This window comes from Lottia gigantea (assembly GCF_000327385.1).
Source record: "Lottia gigantea unplaced genomic scaffold LOTGIsca_75, whole genome shotgun sequence".
In the NCBI taxonomy this organism is placed as follows: domain Eukaryota; kingdom Metazoa; phylum Mollusca; class Gastropoda; family Lottiidae; genus Lottia; species Lottia gigantea.
The window spans coordinates 855744-868572 of NW_008710508.1; the positions used below are offsets into that span (position 1 = coordinate 855744).

General features: G+C 30.6%; 1 protein-coding gene across 1 annotated transcript; it reads right to left on the bottom strand.

Moving 5' to 3' along the window:
- Window positions 1–310: 310 nt before the first annotated feature.
- On the bottom strand, window positions 311–12369 carry LOTGIDRAFT_196428 (hypothetical protein; the record flags this gene model as incomplete). Its single annotated transcript, XM_009066329.1, has 11 exons — window positions 311–2531; window positions 2808–2969; window positions 3650–3745; window positions 5129–5338; window positions 5813–6009; window positions 9109–9193; window positions 9552–9669; window positions 9788–9923; window positions 10545–10822; window positions 12009–12218; window positions 12314–12369. 11 exons carry the CDS (start codon window positions 12367–12369, stop codon window positions 2367–2369), a joined length of 1713 nt encoding a protein of 570 aa, XP_009064577.1. The 3' UTR covers window positions 311–2366.
- Window positions 12370–12829: the final 460 nt, after the last annotated feature.

Consider the following 12829-nt stretch of genomic DNA (forward strand, 5'->3'; position numbering starts at 1 on the left):
GTGCACCATTTGACTTCAAACTTTCAATAGAGACAAGGCAATGGAATGTCGAGATATGCTTATTTTTTTTCTTCATATCCATTTTCAGGATATTTAACATCTCAAGTTGCTGTCTAAAGCTGCAGAGGTGCGTTCTAAGCACATGTTGTTATGCGGTAGAAAAGTTCTCTCTCACACCACAAGAAATAACTGTTATCGAGTTACAATCTGCTAGCTAGTAACACAAGATATTTCGTGTGGTATGGAAGTATACGAATTGTGATAAATGTTTGGCATTGGAAATTATGCATATCGTCTGCAGTACACAAATAAAAACAAAGAAATCTTTTTTTTTTCTCAAAATGTCTGACATGAGTTATCAAAACCCATTTTGAAATTCTTACACATATACAGTATAATATTGTTTTATCACAAACTTTTCTTTAGTGGTTCTCCATCATAATCTTGATTCCTATATACACCATTCATAACACCTCGTCTGACAATAGATACAGTTTCAGCTATAGACCACATACTGGTAATCCATAAAAAAAACATGTATATCATATAAAAGATGTGTGAAAAGATTGTTAAAGTGTCTATCAAGTATTAAGATCTATTAATTTAATGTCAATGTAATTAACAGATTAATTAATGTAGACTATAATGACTAGTTTTTAATACTGATACTCATTGTTATTTATCACATTGTTTCCTATTTCAATCATTTCTTCAGGCATTAACTGGACACAAACTTGGTACCTTCAATTACCTCACACCATTCATTGAATTTTCATAGTACAATAGACTTTGTTCAGAGAGAACAATGACAAATAGGGTAAGGTGTAACAAACATAATATATGACCAGCATATATCTTTAACATAGATTTAAGCAATTAATATAAATTTTCATTAGCCTATATGCAAATTATTCCAGTCTCATCAAAGCAAAAAAGAATAAGCCATCAACTTTACTATACTTGTATTGCACTCCATATTACAGATGTATGATTCAAATTGATAAGGATATTTCTTGCTTTGATCAGAGCTGTTAATGAGTGTATAAGAATTTTTAAGATGTTGAATATATACCTTAAACATAATGTGATATCAAAGCAATGTGAGATTATAAGATTTATCAATTAAACAAATTAGCACTATGAGATATTGTGCCAACCCATAATGATATAGAGGAAAAAACATAGAATAATAGCACAACCCTATACTATTAAATAAAATAGCACTTTCTTTGATTAAGTAGGCTCAATACAATTTGACAATATAGAAGGAATTGGTATTTTCATTTACAATATAGAAATTTTCACTTTCATTTTTAGCAAATATGAAAATACTTCAATATGTGTGTTTCATTTGTAAAAGGTGAAAAACGTAGAACAATCATAAAGGCTACTAAAACACACCTAGATTTTTTAAGATACATCTTATCTTAAATATAAGTTTAATATCAAGAAATCTCATCTAGTCTTCAAATTATCTGAAAATAATAAAGTACAGTATTTCTGACTATACAATTTATTCAGATTCTTTTGTGCAAAAAAAACACATCCATTGCATAAATTTTAACCACAAAAGACTTTTATCTTATATACAAACTCAGCCTTAAAGCTGGGGTCCAGAATTTTTCTCAAATGTTAGTGTGTAGAATTTTTTACATCTTGATAAAAAACCATTCCAAGTTGCAACTGAGAAAGCCGGCAATTCTTCTTTCTAGTTCTGTGATTTTGAATTGTACTGTAACAATATACTTCAGGAAATTTGAATAGTTCAAAATAAAGTCATCAAAAGAGGATTAATAATAACTTTTAGAGTCGAGAAAATGGTTCATATAGAGAAAAGAAACTAACAAGAGTATTTCACACATAACATGAGTTTTCTTAAACAAAACAATCTTTTCATATCATTTGACAATAATTATCATAAATAATAAATCCATTGCACCAAGACATACTAATACAATGAAATATATATTGAAGGGATTGTGACTTGCATGGTTACTAACCAGCAAGTATTAGGCTAAACAGTGTCCTCTGTTTAACATGCCTTTGTAGATGTGGTATAATTAATAGTAATGCTATTTCAGTTTATCAATAAACCAATATATGACATTACATAACAAGTCTTTTTTAGGTTGATTCTACCTTATGTAAGTTTCAATAGCTGTAAATGTTTAAATTTTAAATACTTGGCTAAAAACCCTGGGTTATATACTTTATACTTGATCTAAAAATTAATTTTACCAAGCAAATGTTCAAAATGAAATATTTTATCCATGTTTTTAATAATAATAAATGTCAATTTAAGCTAGAATGAAATTCACTACATAATAAATGTAATTACTAATAAATTAAACTAAGAAATATTATCATTAAGGTTTCACATGAGAAATATTTATTTTGACTTGACATAAAGGGCATTCTCTAGACCTAGCTGTACAACTATCACATAATACTCTGTGATTACAAGGTAATGTAGTAACAGTCTTTGTTTTATCTTGACAAGCTACACATTTCACAGATGATTCACTTATCACCTGAAAAAAATATATAACATACTTATCTATATTGTGAAAATATCAGTGGACTTCTTTGCTTCTGTTCTTATTTATGAGATATTGCATAGTGAATTATTGTTTACTATTATTCAAAATACCAACATAAAAATATAAAACACATGTAGAAGAGCAGTGAAAATTCAAAAATATTAAGAAACACCTTGTCTACAGTCATCTGAACCAATATAATAATCAAACCTCCCAAGTCCAGTTATGAAATGTGATGTATTTGATTAATGTTATGAAGTAATATACCTTATCTATTCTTTCTAAATCTGATTGTAACTGCTGCCGTATATGTCGTAATTGTGTTATAGGTATAGATTCTACTTCATTAGCTTTCACTAAACACCTTAAATATGGTCCACCTTTTAATCTATCTATTTCTTGTCTTAAACGCTGTGTTTGACTAACAGCCTACAATAAAATAAATCCTTTCTATAATTTGATATTCACATGTTGTATCAAAATTGTTGCTTTAAAATACGATTTTCTTCTGCCTAAGCAATTTCAAACAATTAAACATTATACCTCATGTTTGACATTCATTTAAATTCAATTAAAAGATATTTGTGTCTTAAAAAAGATATGGTTGTCTAATGTTGAGTTACACCAGTTGATGGAACTTATTTTCAGCTACTTTTCAGACATAAAATAATGAAACATTCACTTGAATGGCCATATCGTGGGTGAAAGCTCGTTTAAGGATATATGATGCGAAATTACTTTTTGAGAAAAACTAAAAAAACTATTCATTATTTTTTTAATCGTTATACATGGTTTTCATTCTTTGAAAATTTAAAACCTCGTATAGCAATTTGAGTACCCGGCTTATTGAACCAAAGGACATTGAACATAATATAACATTTTACGAGGTTTATAATCTGATGGTTTATATACGTGTTATCTAATAAGTGGTTTTGGGGTTATTTACAAGTTAAGAATACGAGGCTTTGATCACAAGATCCACGCTTTTACGAGCTTTCGAATGGTACCAAAATGTCAAAATGAAAAAATATGGCATATACGAGGTTTCAAGCAGTCACCCACGATATATAAGTCTCTAGTAATGTATCTTGACTAAGCCAGCTACAAACCTCATCTCTTTGTTTAACAGCATGTAATTTTTCTTCATCAGCCTTTTTAGCTTTTAATAACGAATCATCAGCTGCCTTCTTCCAATTATCACATGCCTGTAAAAGAACATTTATACATTGATATCTTATTACCATAGGTCAAAAATTCACATTTTAAATATAGAAACACCAAAGTCAGCATTTTACTGTAGCTTGCCAGGCAAATTAATCATATGTCCACACAAAAGCTTTGTCAAATTTTTCGACTCAATAAGGAGCATCATGAACCATAATGGTTAATCTGTCAAGTTTCTATCCAATACTCAAGTAATCAACTCCTTACTCAAGACCTTATCAATTCCAATGATCCACAAAATTTCAAATGGTATGAAAAATCGAATCTTTTGAGCGCATGAAAAAATTTGAAATGATTTAAGTCAAGGGCAATAACTCAAAAACATTTCCAATATATAAAACAAACATGTAATCACACAAAATTATATGTGTTTTTGATGCGTTTGACTTAAACAACTGTTTAACCTTTCAACAAAAAAATTCGAATTGTTCAACATCTCATCAATATATATGATCACACCAAAATGTCACTTTAATCAGATGTCACGAACAAATTTTATGGATTTTGACTAAATCAAAGGTAATAACTCAAAAACCGTTCATTGGATATTCAAACTAGACAGAGATCTTATCAATTTCAATGCTCACACAAAGTTCAAAATCGGTTGAAAATGTAGCTTCTATTGTGCCCACAAACAAATTTTGATGTGATTTTACCAAGTCAAGAGCAATAACTCATAATAAATTCATTGAAAAATGATCAAATTTGAACTTGATCTTATAAATTTGTAAACATTCAAAAAAAAAAAATATGCTATGGTAAAAACTATAAGAGCTAAACTATAATAACATTTCAAGAGCACAAAAGCCCCCTTCGTGCTCTTGAAAAATGTTGGACTTTAGGACAATCTAGTTTTTTTGTGAATGTTTACACATTTTCATATGGACGTATAAAAACAGTAGTCTCTATAGTGCTCACAAACAAATTTGACCCAATTCTACTAAGTCAAGGCCAATAACTCAAAATCTGTTTGTCGAAAAGTCGTCAATTTCAATTCCAACCTGACCGAGATCATGTTAATTCCAAAGCTCACACCAAGTTCATCAAAATCCATCGAAAAATTTTAGTTTCCATTGTGCCCACAAACAATTTTTGACGCGCAATTTTACTATGTCAAGGGCAAGGGTAAGTTTCATTTAAATCCATTTCAAATTATAGCTTCTATTATAGCTATAATTATAGCATTTTGACTAAGTCAAGGGAAATAACTCGAAAAATGTTCATCAAAAAATTGTCAAATTTAAACTTGTTTAGATTTCATCATAACAAATCCTCACACTAAATTTCATTTAAATCAGAAACTGTAGTCTGTACTCTGTAGTCTATTCAATGTTCTGAAGTACCTCAGAAATAATATTACTTACTGTTCTAAATACTGTTTCTATATCTGTTATTTTAGTTTTGGAATCTTTTATTCTATCACCACTGTGATTATTATTATTATGGTGATTATTATTATTATATAAGCTATGTGGTGATTGTGGACCAGCACTACGAGGAGACATAGAGTTGATTTCAGTAAAAGAATTAGGATATTTACTACTGCTAGGATGACCTAAAAAAGGACTTGATAACTGAAATAAGGAACACAAATAATTATAATCTCATTGCTAGATACAAAGATGTACGAGTTTAATCATTAAAGCCCACATAGATACACATCGTATCTAAGTAAGGTTCTTACATGAAAATAACACACACAAATGTAGTTCACAACCATTTGAATCTCTACCTAGACTTAATGAGTCGAATTTTGATAAAGGGCATGATTTTAAAACTAAGCCTTCAAATCACAGTTGACTTTGTTACAATTTTATAGCATCTTTAAAAATTTAACTTGTTAAGTCGAGCTGGGGATTCAAAATGTCTATGAACTACATTCGTGTATGTTATTTCCATTAAGAACCATATGTAGTTTAATATGATAAAATACATTGTCAAAATTCGTCCTTTGTTTAATTTGATGGATAGATCTTCAAAAGAGTCTATAAAAAGGAAAAGATAACTTTTTACAAAATTTTTTAAATTACCTGTTCTTCTTTTGGTACTTGATGTAAAGGTAGCATAGAGTGAACATAGCTACCAAATGGTGAGGGTGGTGATTGAGAGAGACTACCAACACTACCTCTTTGATGTATTTTATTAGGTGGTATACCAATAGGTCCTGATATAGATCCTAGACAACCAGACGCTGATAAACCACAACTAATACTACTACTGACTGAATTATTATCATTATCAAATTCTTTATCTAAGCTATTAATATCAAAATCATCTAGACTTATATCATCTAGAGCTTTACCTGCAAAATTTACAAAGATAGCCTGCCAGACAAGGTAACATACGCTCACTAACAGCTATCAGAAATGACAAAAAAGTCTTTCGTGGCTTCATAATGAATTTTCAAATAGTCTTAAAAATATTTATAAGCTAACGCGAAACAGTTCACCAAATTCAAACATTGATGTATATACAAAGGCAATAACTTTTAAACCGTTCATTCTTTTGCTATCAAACTTGGTATGAGTGTATATATTGATGGGATCGCTGTCAAGGTTGAAATTGGTTATAATCGGATGAGAGTTATTACCCTTAACTTAATAAAAACACATCAACTTTGGCTTGTAGGCATGATAGAGGCTACAGTTTTTATCTGATCTGGATGAAACTTGATCTGATGAATGGTTTTAGAGTTATTGCCCTTCTTAAAAACTTTAAAACTCTATCGAGTGGGCGTATGAAAAGAAAATTGAAAGATATATATACATCTTGAGCCAAGCTCCAGAGATTGATTATTTAGTTTTAGAGTGGTCATGGTTTTGAATGGCAAGAGATAATATATATACATTTCATCATATACAATACGTGATAATAAAATAATAAATTTAAAAGAAAGAACGTAGAAAATACAATAATGCCCTTGGAGGGGAGAAAAAGAAACCAACTTACCAATAACTGCTTCAACAGTATCACCGGGAGGATAAAATGCTGGAGCTAATGCTGACATCATGGAATTAGATACAACTGTTCCAGTAGGGCTACATGATGAGGTTGTATTAAAGGCACTAGGAACAGCATTGCTCATATTTAAATTATGTAATAATACCAAATTCTGTTTTCTTTTATTTTTTTCATTAGTGTCTATAGAAGGATCATTGTCAATAGCTTGTAATTGTTTACGTAAAGTTCCCTGAAAAAATTCAAACCTCTGAAGGACAATATCCTTAAAAAAATGTCAAGATTATATTGTCAATGGTATGTAAAAATAATGTGAGCCAAAGAAGATACAGCACAGAAATCAAATGGTGAGCTGCAAAAATTTGTAGTACATTAATAATATTCATGTATTACAAGGAAAGCACCTCCCACTGATGTTGTCAATCAGTAGGGTTTAGGCAATAGTCTTGGGCCATATTACAGAAAGTAATGAAAGATCATCAGATCACATTCCACAAATTGACAGAATAAACTTTGTTCTGAAAATTGTTTGTTTTCAATGTAATTTTCAGTTTTAACTTTGCTTTTAAACATAGATTTAGATATAAATATGCAATGTAAATCATGTGCAATGCCACTTGAAATAGCTATGCATAAACATGACATAAACATTAATTTAAGATGTACCTGAAAATCATCTCTTTCAGATCCTGGAGCTCTGAGATATTGTGTCCAAGGCATTCCAACATCTGAACTAATACTGCTGGATACACTACTAGATCTTCCTTTACCAATAGGTTCAGGTAGTGGACTACTACTGCTTATATAACTTCCATTACCAACACTCTACAATTAAATATACAAGATTGCAAATGGCTTATCCATTAGATCATTTCTAGACTTATGGAAGCATAAATTGAGAAAATCACTTAAAGAGACAGATAGATTTTTTTGACCAATCATACCATAGTCTCAGATACATGAATTTTTTTAGCTCAGACAATCAGTTAGAGGTGTTATAGAAGATACTCCCCAATAGAACCACTGGCCTAGGTCACAAGTAGAAACTATGGATTTCAACATGAAAACTATTTCAATTCAAACAGAATATGTTTTACTGAAGACTATTCATAGATTACTTCTGGATAGATTACACGAAAAAATAATTCAACGAAAATTCCAATGCAATTTTTTCAAGGAGTTGATGAAAGGGGTTCTAATATACCATGAACCAATACATTATTAAAGTTTTAGTCGAAATTTGAGCATTTAAATCCATGTTTGTACAGAACTGAGTTTGAAAGTTAACATGAAGAGTCATCTTTTCTTGAGGCACTGCCATATATAGAAAAGACATCTATTGAAATAGGAAAAGAATTGATATTTTTGTAGAAATTTTCATACATTTCTAGTACATCTGAAGACTATTTATATATATTCAAGACTCAAATCAAACCTCAAATTAGCGCATCTGTCCCTTTAAAAGTCCCTACTTACTTCAAATATGGATATAGCCATAGGTTTTGCACATTTCAAACCTTATTTCAAACCTAAGCTTTTCCAAAAATGTCATGCTCTGATCTAGTGTAATAGGAAGAAATTTTTCAATATAAAGTGTGTCCAGAGAAATGTATTGTTATGCTACTCACTGAGCTGTAACTATTTGTCCTTTCTTTACCAATAGGATCTGGTAATCTTATACTAGATATACTATGCTTTCCATTTTCTTCCTACAATTATCATGGTAATTATCACTTATATAAACAGAAATAGAGTGTTGTACATTACTACATATCTTGCTTGATACTCCATGTATTTCATTCTTGAATACAATTATGTTCTAGTGTGTTCTTTAGGATTAAATCTGAGTGTCTGGTAATTAATGTCATCAGGATCAGGGATCTAAATATAATCTTAGAGTATGACAGACCGATACTATAAACTCCAGTATATGTGAATCACTCAGTAGAATACTAAGTGGCATTCAGATGCATGATAGGATGTATAATGAATTTGACACCTGTATTTACCATGGTCATTTGTAACCAGAATTCCAAAACCCTTCGAAATATCAATATCTTAAGGGTAAAATATTACCTTCTTTGCATTGTTTTTATCACTATGATCATGACCAGTATTGGGCAGAGCATTAGTAAAGAATGCTGCTAATGAATTATCACTTGATGGAGTTACTTCCCTTTCTGATGTCATCTCCTCTATAAAAAGATCATAACTATTACATGCAAGTTCTACTTCATTACCTTAAAGATGTGAATGATTATGTTTATATGGCATTTGGATAACTTTCAAACTTATAGATCCAAGAAATATTTATTTATTTTTTGTAAGAAACTACAAGTGAAATTAAACAAGTGTGAAACAATAAAATTAAGAAGAAATCACTTACGTTCAACATGAGCAAATGCACAGAAAGGTCCTCTTGGACAGTATCCACTCTGCACCATATCATTGCATTTAGTTGATTTGTAAATCTGAAAGATAACAATATATAGTAATATACTTTGACTGAAGAAATGTTCATCTAATTCCTATCAAAGATGATATAAGTAAATCAATTGATTGATTTTAATTGAATTCATAATTTGCTTAACAATTGGTCACACATGTTTTTCATTTGGACTTCAATCAGCTTCAATTTTGATTTCCATAATTAAGTTGCAAAAGAAAATTTTCCATAATTAGATCAACAAAAGACATTTTTAACTGTTATCGTCATTCTTTATTCAAGATATAATTTTTAGAGTTTGGTAGTTTTCTATTTCTGTTTCACTTTAATCAAAAGCAGTAAATTTGTATAATACACTGATCAATGATAATAGTTAAACTAACCTCAGTATGAAATTGTTGTTCAGTTCTAGTATGACAATAAGGACAACTATCACCACTTTCACATAATGTAGGATCGCCCCATTCATCACTATGTTTAACATTAGGACAAGGTGTTGACCTTCAAAATTAAAAACATCTTATTCAAAATTTTTACATATATTTTCAACTACTTACTTTGGTCTGTTTAAAAACAACTTTTTTTTTTAGATTTTATTAGTAAAAAAGATTTCACCTACCTATATTTATTGTTTTTGGGTGATCTTCGTCTGTCTTTACTATTGTGATATTGAGGGCATGCATAGCCTTGACGACATAATCTTGGAGGACGTTTACAGGGTTCTGTTTTATAATAATGCAATACATAATTTGTATCTGAAACAATGAACAACTATCATGAATATTGAGCCATAATGATGCTCTTGAAATGACTAATGTCTGAAATATTTTTGTTATCTGTAAAGGATGATATCCTACATATATCACAGTGAAATTTCAGAATAAAACAAAGTCATCAAAATCTTATCAAAACTGTGGTCTTCACTTCATTCATTCATCAATTTTAACTTCCAATTTAGGCCAAACCAACACTAAATATGTTAAATAAGCACAGGTCCTAGTACACTAAGGTACACAAAAGTAAACTAGCTTATTAACAAATTCACCTTGGAAGTCTCACTAAAAATTAAAATAGTCCACAAATTCAAGATGAAGTGTGTACATGCTTCATAAGAATTGTCATTAAATTCTTTAACTCAGTAATCAAAAATAAATCTCTTTTTATTATTATGATGTTAATTTTGTTTATTAATGTAAATAAATTTAACAAAAATTATCTGATTTTTAAATTATTTTCACTATTAATTATTCAATACGTCTTGGGTAGAAATATAACTCTGTAAATTGACACACATTGCACAGTTTAGGTTAAACTCTTTTTTTCTCATGAACCCAAACAAGAATCGTGAAATTTTATATTAACATAGTTCCACTTACCATTCCACTTAGGATCTTCTGATAAAATTTGTTCTTTTTCTAAACTACTAGGAGAAGTTGATATGGTTTCTAAATCTATCTGATCAACAGTCTTTAATTCATGTATATCATATACTGGTGGTCTCAAATCACCTGCACCATGAGCAAAAGCACAATGTGGTCCATTTTTAGCACAATGTCCTCTTGGGTCAGTCTCATACACACAAGTTCCTGTTTTATAATATCTTAAATGATATCTTCTCTCAGTATCACCTGCTGTTCTATGTAAATAGGGACAACTGGAATACACAGATAGTTAAACAACATTTCTTCTCTGATTTGTACAAAGTTTCTATATAACTCATTTTAAAATACTGGTATATAATATTTGTAAATTCAATATTAACTGCTATGCAGGAAATTCAAATACCATGAATATGAAATTACAATCAAGTGTACAAGGATATTCTCTTGCTTTTTGTCCACAAAAAATTACTAGATCCAAATAAAAAAGTATTTATTAGTCTTAGCAAAGAAATATATATCATGGAATATATATCTCTAATCTATTGCATTTTGATAAAGAATTAGGAAAAGGAATTAAAAGGAAAATGCATTACTTTCATGACTTTCAAGGCGAACATAGAATTTGCAAAGTATAATCAGTGGAATAGCTCAGTCTGTAATGAGTTGTATTGTTGTCTGATAGGGGATTAGGTGGGTCAGAACAATTCTGAGAGATTCTGAATTATTTTCAATATATATCAGCACCAACAGACAATACAATACAGAAACTATTACCAAGGTCAAGGCTATTTACTGACCCAGTTTTTACCCCAGCTGATAAATAAATAACAAAACAAAGAATATTTCTTATATTTAGTTCAAATAAAGCTTATAACTCAACATACAAATACAAAATGAACCTATAGCAAAAACCAGTAAATAAATTTAACAATATTGTTCACCAATGGTGTATATCTTTAAAAATGAAATTTTGACAGTCTTATAACATTACTGACAACAAAACGTGCTGACTCTATGTTGCTTGTCAAAATACCATTCAAACACAAAACATTCACCGATATGTCGACAAAGAAATTAGAGTGTCAACTGCTGAAATGTCTCTAAATCCTTTGCCAAGTACATTAACCGAAAGATCAAAGAAATACATTGTAAAAGCCGACAAGCTGGAAGCTTAAATATGTTTGTAATTGTACCACTTTGTTCCGATCTAAATAGAACAAGATGGCGGCCATTTTTGTTTACATCATGTCAAAATAGGAAATACGACCTGAACTCGCATAAAAACAACAGATAATGATCTAAATTCCATCGAAAACCTTTACACATTGTGCAAGGCGATTGAGAGTCTAGTAATGAAATTCGTAGAGGCCAAATCAATGCTCTATACGCAGAATTTAGGATAAATAATGGATGTTTTAAAGAAATGTCCCACCAAATTTGAACCTCAATAATACTCACTCGTTTCCATTTGGACAAATCCCCGTAGTTTCATCATATTTAGTACAATATATATCCGGACTATAATTAAATGTCCCATCTCGTCTCCGTACTGGTCGTCTACGTCGCTGGTTTAAAAAATGCCAGTGAAAACAGGTGAAGGGTCGATGCAGTGTACACTTGTGTTGTAGAAATAACGGACATTGTTGTGTTCGAAACTCTTTCAAATATCTAGAAGAAGATAATATAAAAATGCTGATGACAACACGTTCAAAGTTTTCTTCTGCCATTTCTATGCATTTTAAACTATTCATTTTTGTACTTACGTAAAATGTTGAGGTTTTTCTACCTCTGTTTGTAGGAGAGGGGCTTCAGACGGCATATTTGTTGTCATTACTATTTCTTTGCGCATAACTCTTGCGCATGATATCTTTGCAATTTGATTGGTTATAAACAGTCATGTGACCATTATTCCCATATTAGAATACGGGCACCTGTCAGTTTCTTCAAGTAAGCCTATATCACAAACTAGTACCCCGCGATCCAACGCCTGAAATTCCAAGATCCGAAAATGAGTTGGAAAGAAAACATATTAAAATATAGATTAATTAACGCATGGCTAAAGCAAATAGTAGGCCCACAGGCTAAATTACAACAGGAACTGATGAACGGGCACCCTTCCCTAAGGAGCGGGACCCCCACAAAATGGGTCTCAGAATGCACGAGCATACGTTAAAAGTAATTTCTCAGGGAAGTACCCAAACCCATCCAACTGAATTCCGCGGGCCCCCAAATACGTTGTACCACTGGAGTAATGCCTAGGCCACTGTTTTGATACACGT